The sequence below is a fragment of the Haliotis rufescens genome, unplaced genomic scaffold (genome assembly GCF_023055435.1).
Source record: "Haliotis rufescens isolate VD_foot unplaced genomic scaffold, xgHalRufe1.0.p SCAF_13, whole genome shotgun sequence".
Classification (NCBI taxonomy): Eukaryota; Metazoa; Mollusca; class Gastropoda; order Lepetellida; family Haliotidae; genus Haliotis; species Haliotis rufescens.
In genome coordinates this window covers 37,912,333-37,931,803 of record NW_025963813.1, presented here as the reverse complement: position 1 = coordinate 37,931,803, position 19,471 = coordinate 37,912,333, and the positions used below count along the sequence as shown (strand labels likewise).

Genomic DNA, 19,471 nt, shown 5'->3' with positions numbered 1-19,471 from the left:
ACAGGTGTGATGTGTCAGTTACAGGTGTGATGTGTCAGATACAGGTATGTGTCAGTAACAGGTGTGATGTGTCAGGTACATACAGGTGTGATGTGTCAGGTATATACAGGTGTGATGTGTCAGTTACAGGTGTGATGTGAAAGGTATGTACAGGTGTGATGTGTCAGGTACAGGGGAGATGTGTCAGTTACAGGTGTGATGTGAAAGGTATGTACAGGTGTGATGTGTCAGATACAGGTATGATGTGTCAGGTACATACAGGTGTGATGTGTCAGTTACAGGTGTGATGTGAAAGGTATGTACAGGTGTGATGTGTCAGGTACGTACAGGTATGATGTGTCAGTTACAGGTGTGATGTGTCAGTCACAGGTGTGTCGTGTCAGTTACAGGTGTGATGTGTCAGTTACAGGTGTGATGTGTCAGTTACAGGTGTGATGTGTCAGTTACAGGTGTGATGTGTCAGGTACATACAGGTGTGACGTGTCAGGTACGTACAGGTGTGACGTGTCAGTTACAGGTGTGATGTGTCAGTTACAGGTGTGATGTGTCAGTTACAGGTGTGATGTGTCAGGTACATACAAGTGTGACGTGTCAGGTACATACAGGCTTGTTGATGATCCAGGCACACGCCCCGAGGTTGTTGAGTGAGTCCAGCACGGCCTGGATCTTGCTGACAGGGGTGTTCTGTAGGCGGTCTGAGTGCCTACTCAAGTGGTCAGGGCGCCGCACAAGTTGGACTAGGGTCACAGACAAACATGGGTTATTCACAGTGAAAAGATAAACACATAACACTTAAAGGCACAATTGGGAAAGGAAGAAGCTGTCGGGAACACACACTACTCATGGCGTCCATACCCGTGCTCGTGGGTTTCACCGAAGTGGTAAACGTCTGGGACCTGCATCACTTCGGGCTTTCCACCCACATTAAGCTGACACGCCGTGATATAACTGGAATACTGTTAAAAGCGGCGTTAAACCCAACTCACTCACTCACTACTCATGGCGCCCATACCCGTGCTCGTGGGTTTCACCGAAGTGGTAAACGTCTGAGACCTGCATCACTTCGGGCTTTCCTCCCACATTAAGCTGACACGCAGTGATAAAACTGGAATATTGTTAAAAGCGGCGTTAAACCCAACTCACTCACTCACTACTGGCATGAGGTGGCTTTTTGTCTTATATAAATATATCTTCAAGTGGAGATATGCAAGACTATCCGTTAATACATAATCCCTGTGGAAGCCAGTATTTGATGACCAAAATCAGTAACAATTGTTAGTTTACACCTGAGGTGAGGTGAAATGGGGTTTAACGTCGCATCTAAGATTATTGCACTTATATAGCGACGTGCATGTACGTGTGTGTGTTTGTGTGGCTGCTTGCACTAGACAGGACTGATGCCGATTTATAGTGCTAGCTCACTGAGATACCATGCTGCAGTTTAACATGAATACCCCACTCAGACGCAGTATACTGACTCAGAGCCGACCAGTCCTCGTTTTAGCCCCTTAATGCCGAGCACCAGACAGGGTAACAACAAGTACCATCTTTTAACGTCTTTTTGTATGACGCGGTCGGGGATCGAACTCCGGATCTTCCGCTCTCCAGGCGGACTATCTACCACTAGACTACGGAGGCGGTCAGTTTACACCTGAATATAGCTAATGACAGATGGCAGGAACATGTACCTGACCCCAGCAGAAATCCCCCATGATTCATTGACACCCAGGGGATAGGTGGAACCAGCATTGGGAGGTCACTGGTGTCAAAGGTCATTTCGTCGAGGTCAGCGCCTTGATAGATACGCACTAAGGTCGGGTTTGGCTGCAAAGACAAAGTCACCATATTACACTATTTTATTTAGTGATTAAGTTTGTTTCAACTCGAGAGTAATGTTTGTGAAGTTAAATAAATTATCATTTAAGTATTCATGAAAGTAACCAGGACTAGACAACCAGTGGTTGACAGTGTAAGCAACAATTCATGCCGCTGGGTTACGATGACACCACTCTTCCCCTATGAAGACAGAAATGGTCTTCAACCAGCCATACTTGTTGTAAGAGGCAATTTATCAGATTGGGTGGTCTGACTCGTTGTCTTGATTGATGCATGTCATCATATCCAAATGTGTAGATCGATGCTCATGATGTCAATCACTGTACTATCTGGTCAAGACTTGATTATTTTACAGATTGCCGTCAAATTGCTGGAATATTGCTCCACGATGACAGTTACATCATGATCATTTGCCATCACACTTTCTTGTGGAAGTATCGTGATATTTTTTAGTCCTATAAAGCTCTCGAACCCACACAACACCAGTTTGCAGGGACTAGATGAATAGTATTTTTAAATATTTAACTTAAACACCAACATGTGTAAAAACTAGTGGGTAACAGAAATAGAGGTTATCACGCAAGTGTGTTTGTGGATGGTAAATATCCTGCATTAGGAATAAACATTGTATTTAGCGAGCCTTGTGACTTTTTCAGTTTGTAGACAGTAATAAGCAGTGTCTTAAGTGTAAAAAGTACTGCTGACAGCTTCAGTAGTAGAGCTATTAGTGATGTCTTTTGATTGTGACGTCATGGTAACCAATGACATCACAATGGTCTGCAAAGCATTGTGATGCAATTTCAATGTAGATATCGCTTGATCTCACCCAAGCGATATCTCCTGTGGGAGCCAGTTTTGGATGACGGATGACAGAGAAGCCCACTTACTTTCAGTTCTTCAATCATTCGGTGCCCGTAGGTCCTGTACACGGAGTAGAAGGCTGGCACCATCTTCCTACAAACAGAACACACTCTCTGTCTTACGCCTAGCTGGCTAACACAGTACAGCATAGGGATGTCATTCAAAGATCAATGAAGTGTGATGGCAGAAATACTTCTGATGCCTTTAACTTTTGACTGAATTCAATGAAGTGTGACAGGAGAAATACTTCTCATACCTCAAGAAATCAAGAGTCGACCAGACAAACTAGTGATCGACGTTAAGAGCAACATCCCAGGTGGATGGGGCACAAAGGATGCCACACAATCAACAAGACCATGTGATCCATATTAGCTGCTGCTCTTGACAGGCAATCAACCAGTCCACAGTCTGACCATTCAATCCAACTCAGCTGCATCCTACAACCAGCATCGGTTATTGGGGACCTGTTCTAACCCAGAGTCTCAAAGGGAGTGACGGCACAGACAAAACAGATCTGCCTCCGTGGTCTAGTGGTAGACCGTCCCCCCCGGAGAGCGGAAGGTCCGGGGTTCGATCCCCGGCCGCGTCATACCAAAAGACGTTAAAAGATGGTACTTGTTGTTACCCTGTCTGGCGCTCGGCATTAAGGGGCTAAAACGAGGACTGGTCGGCTCAGAGTCAGTATATTGTGTCAGAGTGGGGTATTCATGTTAAACTGCAGCATGGTATCTCAGTGAGCTAGCACTATAAATCGGCATCAGTCCGTACTAGTACAAGCAGCCACACACACACATATACGTGCATGCATGTCGCTATGTAAGTGCAATAATCTTGGACGCGACGTTAAACCCCATTTCACCTCACCTCACCTCTCAGACAAAACAACGTGAGTGTGGTTTTCAGTTCAAGACCGACGATTGTCCTCACCTTTCATTTGTATTCCTGAACAAATTAGAATCTATCTTCATATCATACAGGATGACATCGAACAGGGTCTTCCCGATCTGTGGACAGACAAACATACTGGTGACAAAACAGCAATCCGTTTAATGATAGACAAATCGTGATGGAAAGTATAGGGTAGTTTGGATAAGACTCTCTAGATAGCTGAAACAAAGAAAGCTTTGCATGTAGTGACAATTCTTGTGTACCCCAGCCATGCATTATACCTAACATAAATAAATGTTGTGACAGCATGATAGGATTTTAATGTTAATGTTCAAAATCAGGCATAAGGCTTAAATGTCTAAAAAGTATTTTGTTTAAATCAGGTTTTAATTTCTTATCACACTTAAATGTCTTATCAGAGTTAAATGGACTAGAATAACCTGTGATTGTTCCGAGCCAGCAGAGCATCATCCTGTTTATTATGACAGCATTAAGTTTGGAGGAAGGAGACAGGTTCAGTGAGTGAGTGAGTGAGTGAGTTGGGTTTAACGCCGCTTTTAACAGTATTCCAGTTATATCGCAGCATGTCAGCTTAATGTGGGAGGAAAGCCCGAAGTGATGCAGGTCTCTGACGTTTATCACTTCGGTGAAACCCACGAGCATGGGTATGGTGCTGACAAACCTTGAAGCATAATCGGGGCGAACCGGGATTCGAACCCACAATCATAGGTTTCTGGCGTGCCCAAGGGACGCAACTCTGCACAGCGAATCACGGCGCCTTAGACGACTGGGCCACCCGTGCCCCCGAGACAGGTTCAGTGACAGTGTCACTGTATTGTATTATGTGGATGAGTGATGTTTGTATGTTTGTTTGTTGATTATTCCAGCTATGTGATAGCGGTCTGTAAATAATCAAGTCTGGACCAGACAATCCAGTGATTGACATCATGAGCATCGATCCACATGCATCAACCAAGTCACCAAGCCTGACCACTCAATCCCATTAGTCGCCTTTTACCACAAGCATAGTCACCTTTTACGGCAAGCATAGGTTGCTAAAGGCCTATTCTACCCCGGACCTTCACGGGTCAGATGAGTGAGTGAGTGAGTGAGGATGATGGTTGGTTATTGATAATACTTCAGCTGTGTCACAGTGTGCCAACTTAAGTTGGGAGAAAGTAGGCAGTTGCACTGACAATATAACTATTGTATAACCAGAAATGTGGATGAGAGGTAGGAACGTGACACTTACTGCCTTCATGATGTGGTCTGGCCAGGGCTTTGTGGGAACATCCTGAAAAAACAAGATAGGTCAACTGAGGAATTGCTACACATCAAGAAATTATACCATGGTGGACAAAAAGTTATACCATGGTGGACCATATGTTATACCATGGAGGACCATATGTTATACTTTGGTGGACCACATGTTATACCTTGGTGGACCATATGTTATACCATGATGGACCATATGTTATACCATGGTGGACCATAAGTTATATCATGGTGGACAATAACTTATACCATGGGGGAGCATATGTTATACCATGGTGGACCATATATCATACCATGGTGGACCATAACTTATACCTTGGTAGACAAAATGTTATACCTTGGTGGACCATAAGTTATACCATGGTGGACCATACGTTAAACCTTGGTGGACCATATGTTAAACCTTGGTGGACCATAAGCTATACCATGGTGGATCATAGGCTATACCATGATGGACCATATGTTATACCATGGTTGACCATATGTTATACCTAGGTGGACCATACGTCATACCATGGTGGACCATAAGTTATACCATGGTGGACCATAAGTTATACCATGGTGGACCATAAGTTATACCATGGTGGACCATAAGTTATACCATGGTGGACCATATGTTATACCTTGGTGGACCATAAGCTATACCATGGTGGATCATAGGCTATACCATGATGGACCATATGTTATACCATGGTTGACCATATGTTATACCTAGGTGGACCATACGTCATACCATGGTGGACCATAAGTTATACCAAGGTGGACCATATGTTATACCTAGGTGGACCATACGTCATACCATGGTGGACCATAAGTTACACCAAGGTGGACCATATGTTATACCATGGTGGATTAGCCACAATAAAGTTATCTTATACATGCAAATGTCGAAAGAACCTTTCCTCAAAACTATTCTTAGTCCAAGTGGGATCCTCTGGGAACATGTTTACCCCCAATACACATACAAGTTGTCTTTTATAAGCACGCATCACTGGGTGTTCATCTACATATGTTATCCTTACTTAATATATCAAATAATCCAACGGGCATTCCAGGCCAGAATAGGTCCCTAGCAACCTCTCAAGAGAGAGAGAGAGAGGGAGGAAGGGAGGGAGGGAGGGAGGGAGTGGGTGTGCTTTCAGCAATATTCCAGCAATACCATGACAGGGGACACCAGAAACGGGCTAGACCACATTGTACCCATGTGGGGAATCAAACCCGGGGCTTCAGTGTGACCAGTGAATGTCTTAACCACTAAGCTACTCCACCGCCCCTGTCTCATCATGAATGCATTTATTGCTGCTCCTAATATCATTAATATGAATGTGATTACTTACAAGGCGCTGTCACATAGCTGCAATACTACTGAGTGACGAGTTACACAACAAACAAACAAATGAGAAATGAAACACATTGTCTTCAGCATGACATGCCAGTACGTTAGCCACTTGACAAGACCACAGTCCTCTACATAACAACAGGGGGCACGGGTTGCCCAGTCGTCTAAGGGGACGCATTTCGCTGTGCAGAGTTACGTCCCTTGGGCACGCCAGAAACTTATGATTGTGGGTTCAAATGCTGGTTTGCCCCAATTGTTTTAGATTTGTCAGCATATACCCATGTTTGTGGGTTTCCCCGAAGTGGTAAATGTCTAAGACCTGCATCACTTCGGGCTTTCCTCCTATATCAAGCTGACACGCCGTGATATAACTTGTATACTGTTAAAAGCGGCGTTAAACCCAACTCACTCACTCTCTCACATAACAACAACTGTTGGGTACTGACCAGTGCTGACCACATGCCCTCCTTGGTGATGATGTGGTGCCAGCACTCCCTGTGGTTGGAGAAGGGGAAGTCCTTGTCATTGTAGTACTTTGCATACTGCCGGTAGAGCTGGGCAATCTGGAGCATAAACACCACAATTGTTGTCGGTTTCAGACTTACAAAATCAAGATCCTGTGAATGCTTCAACAACTTATACTTTGTTACCAAATCACCCTGGGACATACTCACTTCAACCTGGGACACATTCCTTACATCAAGACCCTGTCAGCCCCAGCACCCTATCCTCCCACCCCCAACATACCAACACCCCGTCTGTCACCCCAACACTTCATCCTGTCACCCCAACACCCAATCCTGTCACCCCAACACCCCATCCTGTCACCCCAACACTTCATCCTGTCACCTCAACACTTCATCCTGTCACCCAAACACTTCATCCTGTCACCCAACACCCCATCCTGTCACCCAAACACCCCATCCTGTCACCCCAACACCCCATCCTGTCACCACCCAACACCCATCCTGTCATTCCCTGTCCTGTCACCCCGGCCACCCCATCCTGTCACCGACACCCCATCCTGTGACCCCTTACACCCCATCCTGTGACCCCGCCATCCCGTCCTGTCACCCCAACACCCTGTCCTGTCACCCCACACCCTGTCCTGTCACCCCCAACAATCCACTCTGTCACCCCCAACACCCAGTTATGTCACCTCCAACACCACATCCTGTCATCCCCAACACCCTGTCCTGTCACCCCTAACTCCCCATCCTGTCACCCCTAACACCCCATCCTGTCACCCCCAACAATCCACTCTGTCACCCCCAACACCCTGTCCTGTCACCCCCAACACCCCATCCCATCACCCCCAACACCCCATCCTGTCATCCCCAACACATTGTCCTGTCACTCCCAACACCCCATCCTGTCACCTCCAACACCCCTTCCTGTCACCCCTGACACCACATCCCATCACGCCCAACACCCCGTCCCACCTTCTGGTCGGCCCTGCTCTTGGTGTTCTGGTGTCTGATGAAGCTGTTGTAGATGCTGTAGCCCAGCTGTTTCGACAGGATCCCCATGCTGGGACTGAACGACTCCGCGAACATCGCGATCTTATCCATCTCCTGAAAGTGACATCACAACACATGAACCACTGTACTTGTAACAATGAACTTCTCATAACATGTCTCCAAACATCCTAAATATCTTCTAACCTCTACTGATGTGACAGGAGGAGAATAGTGATCATCTTCATACCTTCATACCTTCATGAGAGTCATACTCAGTCCTAGCATGTGTGGCAAACCCCCTCTGTCTGCTGAATATCCATGTGGCATGCTGACCACAGTAATAGGTGAGGTGAAATGGGGTTTAACGCCGCGTCCAAGAATATTGCACTTATATAGCGACGTGCATGCACGTGTGTGTGTTTGTGTGGCTGCTTGTACTAGTCCGGACTGATGCCGATTTATAGTGCTAGCCAACTGAGATACCATGCCGCAGTTGAACATGAATACCCCTCTCAGACACAGTATACTGACTCCGAGCCGACCAGTCCTTGTTTTAGCCCCTTAATGCCGAGCGCCAGACAGGGTAACAACAAGTACCATCTTTTAATGTCTTTTGGTATGACGCGGCCAGAGATCGAACCCCGGACGTTCCGCTATCCGGGCGGACCCTCTACCACTAGACCACGGAGGCGGTCCCACAGTAATAGACACCTGTCTCAGTTAAATACTGTGTACTAGGCCAGAGATGTCAATCAGGCAGTGGCTACTGTCCCAGTCTGTGCCAAAACCAATTGAGACTACGAGCCCGAACATGGTTCTTAGCATCATTTTCGTTGTTTGTTTGTTGTTTAACGCCGCACTAAGTCAACCAAGGCAGCCAGCCTGACCACCCGATCCCGTAGTTGCCTTTTACGACAAGCATGGCTTGCTGAAGACCTATTCTACCACGGACCTTCACGTGCAGCAACATTTTCGGTGGAATGTGGTGTTACTAAGTGGACTATCATCAGCTGAGCTAACGAGACAGAACAGAATTTTAATTGGCTCTGACGTCTTCGAAAAAATTTTTTTTTGTGAATACCAAACTTTACAGTATTACTTTCTGCCCAAGTTATGTTTGTTTGTTTGTTGTTTACCATCAATATTTCAGCTATATCACATTATCTTGCAAACAAAAAGTCTGGACCAGATAAACCAGTGATTGATAATATGAAGTTCCCACCTTGTCGTTTTGACACATAACCAACCAAATCACTGAATCTGATCACCTGATCCACCTAATCGCCTCTTATTAAAAGTACTGGTTGTTGGGGACGTATTCTAACCCGGTATCACCATGGGGTCGACATCCCACCTTGTCGTTATGACACACACCCAGCCAAATCACTGAATCTGAGTACACGATCCACCTAATCACTTCCTATTAAAAGTATAGGTTGTTAGGGAAGTATTCTAAGCTGGAATCCCCGTAAGGTCCAACATGTTCTGTAACGACCACAATGCTGTACGTACTGAATCTGAGTACCCGATCCACCTAATCGCCTCCTATTAAAAGTATAGGTTGTTAGGGACGTATTCTAAGCCGGACCACAATGCTGTACGTACTGAATCTGCGTACCCTTTCCACTTAATCACCTCCTATTAAGGTATAGGTTGTTAGGGAAGTATTCTAAGCCGGAATCCCCATAGGGTCCAACATGTTCTGTAACGACCACAATGCTGTACGTACTGAATCTGAGTACCCGATCGAACCTAATCGCCTCCTATTAAAAGTATAGGTTGTTAGGGAAGTATTCTAAGCCGGAATCTCAATAGGGTCCAACATGTTCTGTAACGACCACAATGCTGTACGTACTGAATCTGAGTACCTGATCCACCTAATCACCTCCTATTAAAAGTATAGGTTGTTAGGGACGTATTCTAAGCCGGAATCTCAATAGGGTCCAACATGTTCTGTAACGACCACAATGCTGTACGTACTGAATCTGAGTACCTGATCCACCTAATCACCTCCTATTAAAAGTATAGGTTGTTAGGGAAGTATTCTAAGCCGGAATCCCCATAGGGTCCAACATGTTCTGTAACGACCACAATGCTGTACGTACTGAATCTGAGTACCCGATCGAACCTAATCGCCTCCTATTAAAAGTATAGGTTGTTAGGGAAGTATTCTAAGCCGGAATCTCAATAGGGTCCAACATGTTCTGTAACGACCACAATGCTGTACGTACTGAATCTGAGTACCTGATCCACCTAATCACCTCCTATTAAAAGTATAGGTTGTTAGGGACGTATTCTAAGCCGGACCACAATGCTGTACGTACAGTGAACACACAGTCGACATACTCATCGGGGGGCAGCAGCCTAAGATATGGCAGGAGGGACACCCCATGTGTACCTGGAAATAAAACACATCAAACACTACGTGTATTAGTCTTGTATTTAGTGAGTGAGTGAGTATGGTTTTACGCCGCTTTTTGCAATATTCCAGCAATATCACGGCGGGGGACGCCAGAAATGGGCTTCACTCATTGTACCCATGTTGGGAATCGAACCCGGGTCTTCGGCGTGACGAGCGAACGCTTTAACCACTAGGCTACTGACCGCCCAGTCTTGTATTTAAATGCGGTGGTGTTTGAGAACCAAGAATATTTTTTTTAAAGCCTTATGGATATCAAAATTAACAATGTAAGACACATATATTATTATATGATGACAGATTAATAATACCGTATTCCCCCTATTAAGTGCCCTGCCCAAATATACCCCTCTGACCAAATTCTATTCGGTGTCTAAGTGATCTTTAATACCCTACTAGGATCGAAGACCAGTAGCGGGGGAATTATAATGGCTTGATAACTAGTATTGAAAACATTTTACTTTCACTGACATTTAACTACTGCTCAATCTCTGAAAACAAATTTAACTTGCTGTGTATGGCTTTTAAAAGCACCCCTTTTGTCATTTTTCTAAGCACCCGTGACTCACCTTTGGACTTGCGTGTCAGGTAGCGTATCTTTTTGTCCAGGCCCTTCTTGAACATATCCCTCCACAGACTCCGCACAGCATCCAGTTTCTTCCGCTGGAATCAGACCAAATCATGTCTGATATTCTTTAATATTATTTTGTAACTATCAGAGGCAATACAAATACTGTAAAACGCGAAATTAATGCGTCTCCAAAAGAATGCGACCGCTGGCCCCTAGCCAAAAATGCAACTCAATATGAATGCGACACCCCCTCCTCTCAAGCATCAGTGGATTAATATCTAAACAAAATGTCTTCCGTCAGGTTTACAGGAGAATCCTCACCTTAATCCAACCTTACATTAATCCAATCACACACCAAATAGCACCGCTTATTAGCGCTGAGTAGTGTACTTCAGCTAAAACAATCCGTGCGCGCTGGCTCGTGTCGGCCTTTGATGCAGTCGCAAAGAGCAAAGACACCGTGTTGGGTGGCGTCTGTCTGGACTTGCAGGTGTGATGACATGAGTGAGTAGAACGCTTGTCTTGACCCCAGCAGTGACAATTCACAGGATGTAATTAGTGTTTGAATGACATTGTTTATATACTTGTAACAAGTGCTGCTCAAAAAACAGTGATGTGGAATACATAGTTGGTATTTCTGCTATCCAAAATGTCTTATTGTTGATATAAATGTGCTGTTTAATATTGCGAGCAAAGACCACTCGCATTTTTCGCATTTAATTCACGCTCGCATTAATATCAAGATTTACAGTATTGTGCAAAGGAAACAAGCTACTACTCTGTATTCCCATACTTCATTTGTCTGTCACTTAGCTTCACCAGTTATTGTGTTTTTTTGTATTTTGATTTTCCTATGGCTTGAAAACCACAAAAACAGTGAAACTCTTGTCACTCTACACGTCTTAAGATTTTCAGGTTTGACAACATAGCCACATGTGTTCCACATATCTATTAGGCCAGGCGTTTTATATTTTTCGGATTACGGACCCCGCCGACTCTAATTTTTGAGAAAATTAAAAAATATTAATCTGATTTCCAATTTTTTTTCCCGCCAATAGCAACGTAGTCAGTTATTTTATTTGTTATCATCACCTTTTTGTAAAAACATATGAATTTACCGTTGTAAACTAGTAAAGAGTTACATAATTGATCTTTGTTGATCTCGAAGCCAAACATGAATAGCCTCCCTTGACAATTGTCCGTGATGTAAGTGGTAGACTTTTTATTGTTACAAGGGGCTTTATCGTCACAAATGGCAGTCTTTTGAGCACAGAATGTGTTCATAAAGTATGCCAGAGGCATTCTGCATTAAAAAAAAAGCATCTGGCTTTTCTTTTTTTCTTTTTTTCCCCCTCTTCCAACCCTGGACTTAGGGCTGAAAAATCCGTAATCCTAAAAATAAAAAAAGTCTGGCCTTAGAGATCATATAAACGGTCACATCAGGGCAGATAACTCACATAGTCCTTCATCTTCTTGGTCACGTTGGGTCGGGAGGCGATGGACTTGACAGTGACTGTGCCCTTCAGCTCACGCTCCAGCTGGGCCCCGATCTGCCGGGAGAACCTGTCAGGGGACACAACTCCGGCATAGGGGTTGTGTTCCACCACCTGCACACGCACATCATGGTGTCATAGAGGGTGGAGCCATGTGCAAGGTTAAATACTCAGGGCGTATTTGGAGGCATGTGCTATGTAATGTTTGTTTGTTTGTTGTTCCACCACCTGCACACGTACATCATGGTGTCATAGAGGGTGGAGGCATGTGCAAGGTTAAATACTCAAGGAGTATTTGGAGGCATGTGCTATGTAATGTTTGTTTGTTTGTTGTTCCACCACCTGCACACGCACATCATGGTGTCATAGAGGGTGGAGCCATGTGCAAGGTTAAATACTCAGGGCGTATTTGGAGGCATGTGCTATGTAATGTTTGTTTGTTTGTTGTTCCACCACCTGCACACGCACATCATGGTGTCATAGAGGGTGGAGCCATGTGCAAGGTTAAATACTCAGGGCGTATTTGGAGGCATGTGCTCTGTTATGTTTGTTTGTTTGTTGTTCCACCACCTGCACACGCACATCATGGTGTCATAGAGGGTGGAGCCATGTGCAAGGTTAAATACTCAGGGCGTATTTGGAGGCATGTGCTATGTAATGTTTCTTTGTTTGTTTGTTTGTTTGTTGTTTAACGCCGCACTTCGCAATATTCCGGCTATATGACGGCGGTCTGTAAAAAATCATCATGAGCATCGATCCACGCAATTGGAATACGATGACATGCATTAACAAAGTCAGCAAGTCTGACCACCCGATCCCGTTAGTCGCCTCTTACAACAAGCATCTTACGGCAAGCATACAACCTATTCTACCCCGGATCTTCTCGGGTCGTGCCATGTAATGTACTTGGAGGGTCCTGGGATACAATTGTGCTATGACATCATAAAGACAAGTGAGGTCAACCTACTGCTGTGAAGATTGCCATGTGTGATGTCATGTATCTCTGTAATAAATAGGAATTGAAGCTTGTGAATTGTATATTTGTGTTCCAAAAATGCTGTAGTTTTGAAATATAATGAAAAGTCAAAATATGACTTTTCACCCATAAGGTCCCTTATGTCATGGTTGGTCACATTTATCTAACCCGCCTCCTGCTTGTAAGACCGGGGTAGAATAGATCTTCAGCAACCCATGCTTGCCGTAAAAGGCGACTATGCTTGTCGTAAAAGGCGACTAACGGGATCGGGTGGTCAGGCTCGCTGACTTGTTTGATGCATGTCATCGATCCCAATTGCGTGGATCGATGCTCGTGATATCAATCACTGGATTGTCTGGTCCAGACTTGATTATTTACAGACTGCCGTCATATAGCTGGAATATTGCTGTGTGCGGCGATAAACAACAAACCAACAACCAACATACTTGAGAGGATGTATTCAGTTCCAGGGTATCCAACTTACCTGATCACTGGGTTGGTTGAGGGGCTCCAAGAGGGGTCCGTTGTACGGCTCAAAGTCTGGCCGGGGCCGGGGCGTGAACCCCTGTCTCACCTGGAGAACCACCTGTAGGGAGTATTGGACATGACATCATTGTCATCGAGTTTGAACATCAATTTGTTTCATAACACAAAAGTGAGTGAGGTTTCACGCCGCTTTTAGCAATATTCCAGCAAAATCAAGGCAGGGGACACCAGAAATGGGCTTGACACATTGCACCCATGTCGGGAATCAAACCCAGGTCTTCGGCACGATGAGCCAACGCTTTAACCACCAGGCTACCCGACCGCCCCTCATAACACAAGAGTGCGGTGGGGTAGCCGACGTGTTAAAGCATAGTTTTCTCCTCCTCACTATAAGCTCTAGTCTCTGCGTACATTGTGGTTATTTCTCGTCATACACCTTAGGCACCACAAATATCCTTTGTAGAGTTACACCTTGGAATTTAATCCAAGATACACATAATTATGATATTGATCCCCTTTGTCTGTACCCTACACACGGAAACACGTCCCCGCTGGTATCCACCGAACAAGAAACATCTGCAGTCTGTATAAACTTAGGCATTTTCTCAGATTAAGGAAATATGTTAAAAGCAACCTTAAAACCCAACTCATTCACTCACTCAAAACTCCAACCCACTCTCGATCACTAATCGCTCTGACCACCCATCCATTTTCTCACCGATTGCTCCGTACACTCACACAGCCACCCACTCTCGATCAACAATCGCTCTGACCGACCACCCATTTTCTCACCGATCGCACCGTACACTCACACAGCCACCCACTCTCGATCACTAATCACTCTGACCACCCATCCATTTTCTCACCGATCGCTCCGTACACTCACACAGGCACCCACTCTCGATCACCAATCGCTCTGACCACCCATCCATTTTCTCACCGATCGCTCCGTACACTCACACAGCCACCCACTCTCGATCACCAATCGATCTGACCGACCACCCATTTTCTCACCGATCGCTCCGTACACTCACACAGGCACCCACTCTCGATCACTAATCGCTCTGACCACCCATCCATTTTCTCACCGATCGCTCCGTACACTCACACAGCCACCCACTCTCGATCACCAATCGCTCTGACCACCCATCCATTTTCTCACCGATGGCTCCGTACACTCACACAGCCACCCACTCTCGATCACCAATCGCTCTGACCGACCACCCATTTTTTCACCGATCGCTCCGTACACTCACACAGCCACCCACTCTCGATCACCAATCGTTCTGACCGACCACCCATTTTCTCACCGATCGCTCCGTACACTTACACAGCCACCCACTCTCCATCACTAATCGCTCTGACCACCCATCCATTTTCTCACCGATCGCTCCGTACACTCACATAGCCACCCACTCTCGATCACCAATCGTTCTGACCGACCACCCATTTTCTCACCGATCGCTCCGTACACTCACACAGCCACCCACTCTCGATCACCAATCGATCTGACCGACCACCCATTTCCTCACCGATCGCTCCGTACACTCACACAGCCACCCACTGTACCTGCATGACTGCATCAAACTCCTCCTTCTTCAGCTTGCACTCGTTGAGGATGTTCTCCAGCTCTAGGCCCTGAAATCAAAGTTATTTCCCTTGTTTTATTGTCAACACTTTGTATATACATCCTTCCTCCGTCACCTGTTCATACACCATCTCTGTGCAGTGTGCTCTGACATATGTCTTTATGAAGCCTCAAAGTGAAATTGACCAATCAGGGAGCAGAACTACAAACCAAATATACCGTATTTTCTTGAGTATAGTGCACACTTTTTTTCCAAAAAAACACAGCTGTGTTGAAGGGGGTGCGCATTATACACGCCATAATGAGTTTTGATGTTTTTTTCCCCCAATGCAAAGACATTACTGTGAGCACGTAACACCGGAAATACCATGTCAACAAATCCATACTGTAGTATGCAAATTAATCATGTAATTACGCTGTCTGGCTATAAAAAGTGTTCATTGACTATCTGGACTTGTCTGGACTTTTGTTTGTAGCTTATTTCAATAATTTTATTCAAAATTCCTTTTAATATTATTTCAATTAATTTCAGCGAAATCGTGTGTGAAGCGATCAGAAGGTAAGCCTTTATGAAGCCTGAAAGTCAGATTGACCAATCTAAGAGCAGAACTACTAACCCCATATAAGCCAATATACCAACAGTAGAAATCCAAGATGGTTGTTACTGACCTGATATGAGACCGAACATCGTCAGTAACAGCCAATTTTGATTTTTTAAACACCCACATCACATATTTCAAATGAAACCTCTGGTAGTTGAATTCATTATACGACACTGTCTTGTGTTTTTATATAATTAATTGTGAAGAAATTTTAAAGAAACCACGTTCGTGACTATATTAATATGGATAATAGGGGAAAATAAGCTTACATTGGAGGTCACTGATTAACAATTAGCAACGTCATAGAACATAATATAGGATGACGTCACAAACAAGAAATGTGACGCCAATGACAACGCCAATGACAACGCCAATGACGTCACACAGCAATAGAATAGATAGGAGCCCGTCAAGTTACAGTGGCCTTCAGATTTCTGATAACATGCAGCATTTTTATGATAATTCTATTCATTTTTTCTAAAATACTGGTCCTGTCATTTAGACTGGTTGGAAGCGTAAGTTTTCATTTTGACATGACACGTGCGACAAAGATACTAGATAGTGTACTCTTTTCGGAACAATAAATTTGTTATACGGTGTCATTTCAGCTAATATGTTTGTTTGTTTGTTCTTTAACGCCGCACTCAGCAGTATTCCAGCTATATGACGGCGGTCTGTAAAATAATCGAGTCTGGACCAGACAATCCAGTGATTGACATCATGAGCATCGTTCCAGTTAGGATCGATGACATGCATCAACCAAGTCAGCGAGCCTGACCACCCGATCCCGTTAGTCAGCTTATATGTCACTGAATACGGCAACTAAAGACACCACAACTAAGAGTATATAGTCCGCTGATGAAATGGAGAGGAGGCCGACCCTGTGCATGAATTAAGTGCCAACTCTACCGTTGTCTGACACTGAAGCATATAGCAATCAGAGACAGCCATGGCGCATGTTGCACAAGATGTCAAGCACGAAACATTGCTGATTGTTTGATGCAATCTGAGCGCTGACTGGTCATAGCAGTCGCTGGCTTCACTCTCATCTCACAAGATTGACTGTTTGTTGTTTAACCCTGCACTCAGCAATATTACATTGAAATAATAATAATAATTGAGTCCAACCAGACAATCCAGAGATTGATATCATGAGCATCAATCCACGCAATTGGGATCGATGACATGCATCAACCAAGTCAGCGAGCCTGACCCACAAGATCCTGTTAGTCGCCTCGTACGACAAGCATAATCGCCTTTCACGGCAAGCATGGGTTGCTGAAGACCTATTCTACCCCGAATCTCCACGGGTCTCATCTCACAAGAAGCCCTGCTTAATTCAAAGGTTAAATATACTACAACTCCACAGCCTAGTGGTCATACGTATACAAGGGTACAAGGTAAACAAAGTACTGACTATGTCTTTAAGCTGAATCTCTAGACTACAAGTGTTAGGAATCCTGTGACAGTTTACCTGTGTCTCCAGGTCGTCAATAATACTTCTACACAGAGCCATGTCCAGGTCCTTCTGGTGATACAGACACTCCAGGCACGCCACGTAGGTCTGCAGGGTCGGCTCCAGGCCGTCCTTCTTTATGAAGGCGAACAGGTCCTTGATCTTAGCCATGTTGCCCTGGAAACAAGCATAAAACTGCTGCTAGACAGGTCTTCATGTAGGCAAAGTTTATATACCCAGTGGAGAGTCATGGATTGGTGCCCAGTTGGGCTGGGATGGGTAACTCGGGTACCGTACTCGGGTTGGGTGGTTCCTGAGAAGAACCTGGGTATTCACGGGACTATCTAGACCTGTGGATAGTCACATTCTGTATTGTTAAATAACAAAATTCACTGTAACTCCATGGTTATACAACAAGTCACTGATGTTCGTATTTTGAGTATGCATGCATTCCTTCAGACTTTTATATGTTTAACAAAAGATAAAGCTTCAGTCAACTTCAGTGTGTTCAGGACCAGATCATTTTATATGTGTGTCTAAATAGTCAGTCAGTCAGTCAGTCAGTCAGTCAGTCAGTCAGTCAGTCAGTCAGTAAGGTTTTACGCCATTTGAGTGTTGCTCCAAAGTATGGAAGATACAATCATCTTAGCGCTACGGCTGTACTGTCGTAAGTCTATGTTAAAGTATGTGGGATATGCTCGTCTTAGCGCTATTACTGTCGTAAGTCTATGTTAAAGTATGGAAGATATGATCATCTTAGCGCTTAGACTGCCATAAGACTATGTCAAAGTATGGGAGATACGATCGTCTTAGCTCTGCAATCGCTTTGTGAAACGGGGCCCTATACAAACACAACATCTGAAGACAAGACCCGAGAGTGTCTGTGACTCCATTGCTTGCTGTCTGACCTGTTTGGCCCAAGCGCTGATCATCAAGTTGTAGGTGTCAATGTCCAGGATGTGCTGCATGGCAGGGTTGGTAGGGTTGGACTTCATCATGAACTGGTAATACAAGATGGCCGAGTGTGCCTGGTCCAGCTGCAACAGCACCAACACCCATCACAGCAGCGGCGGCGACTACAGGTAACTAGCCAACTACATCACTACTGACAGTCATCACTACACACAATACTACACTACACACAATACAACACTACCCACAATACAACACTACCCACAATACAACACTACACACAATACAACACTACACACAATACTACACTACCCACAATACAACACTACCCACAATACAACACTACACACGATACAACACTACCCACAATACAACACTACACACAATACAACACTACACACAATACTACACTACACACAATACAACACTACACACAATACTACACTACACACAATACTACACTACACACAATACAACACTACACACAATACAACACTACCCACAATACTACACTACCCACAATACAACACTACCCACAATACTACACTACACACAATACAACACTACACACAATACTACACTACACACAATACTACACTACACACAATACTACACTACACACAATACTACACTACCCACGATACAACACTACACACAATACTACACTACCCACAATACTACACTACACACAATACAACACTACCCCCAATACTACACTACCCACGATACAACACTACCCACAATACTACACTACCCACAATACTACACTACACACAATACAACACTACCCCCAATACTACACTACACACAATACAACACTACCAACAATACAACACTACCCACAATACAACACTACACACAATACTACACTACACACAATACTACACTACACACAATACTACACTACCAACAATACTACAATACCCACGATACAACACTACACACAATGCTACACTACCCACGATCGGCACTACACACAATACTACACTACCCACAATACTACACTACCCACAATACTACACTACCCACGATACAACGCTACACACAATACTACACTACCCACGATCGGCACTACACACAATACTACACTACCCACAATACTACACTACCCACAATACTACACTACCCACGATACAACGCTACACACAATACTACACTACCCACGATCGGCACTACCCACAATACTACACTACCCACAATACTACACTACCCACAATACTACACTACCCACAATACACCACTACCCACCAGAGCTCCAGATAACTTTTTTAACTATTGAGATTTTACTCGAAAGGTTTCTATTTTAATT

The 19,471-nt window shown here is 44.5% G+C and overlaps 1 protein-coding gene across 1 annotated transcript in view; it reads right to left on the bottom strand.

Annotated features, from left to right (window-relative positions):
- LOC124123549 (DNA-directed RNA polymerase, mitochondrial-like) overlaps positions 1-19,471 on the bottom strand; it is a 68,370-nt gene that overhangs the window by 43,189 nt on the left and 5,710 nt on the right. The window contains exons 4-17 of the mRNA XM_048394529.1: positions 18,159-18,287; positions 17,269-17,427; positions 15,174-15,242; positions 13,603-13,704; positions 12,107-12,256; positions 10,648-10,741; positions 9,984-10,057; positions 7,642-7,773; positions 6,646-6,762; positions 4,838-4,879; positions 3,625-3,701; positions 2,724-2,790; positions 1,689-1,824; positions 604-737 (exon numbers count right to left, since the gene is read on the bottom strand). Of these exons, the coding sequence (XP_048250486.1) occupies positions 604-737; positions 1,689-1,824; positions 2,724-2,790; positions 3,625-3,701; positions 4,838-4,879; positions 6,646-6,762; positions 7,642-7,773; positions 9,984-10,057; positions 10,648-10,741; positions 12,107-12,256; positions 13,603-13,704; positions 15,174-15,242; positions 17,269-17,427; positions 18,159-18,287 (1,482 nt within the window). The remainder of the gene's footprint in view (positions 1-603; positions 738-1,688; positions 1,825-2,723; positions 2,791-3,624; positions 3,702-4,837; positions 4,880-6,645; positions 6,763-7,641; positions 7,774-9,983; positions 10,058-10,647; positions 10,742-12,106; positions 12,257-13,602; positions 13,705-15,173; positions 15,243-17,268; positions 17,428-18,158; positions 18,288-19,471) is intronic.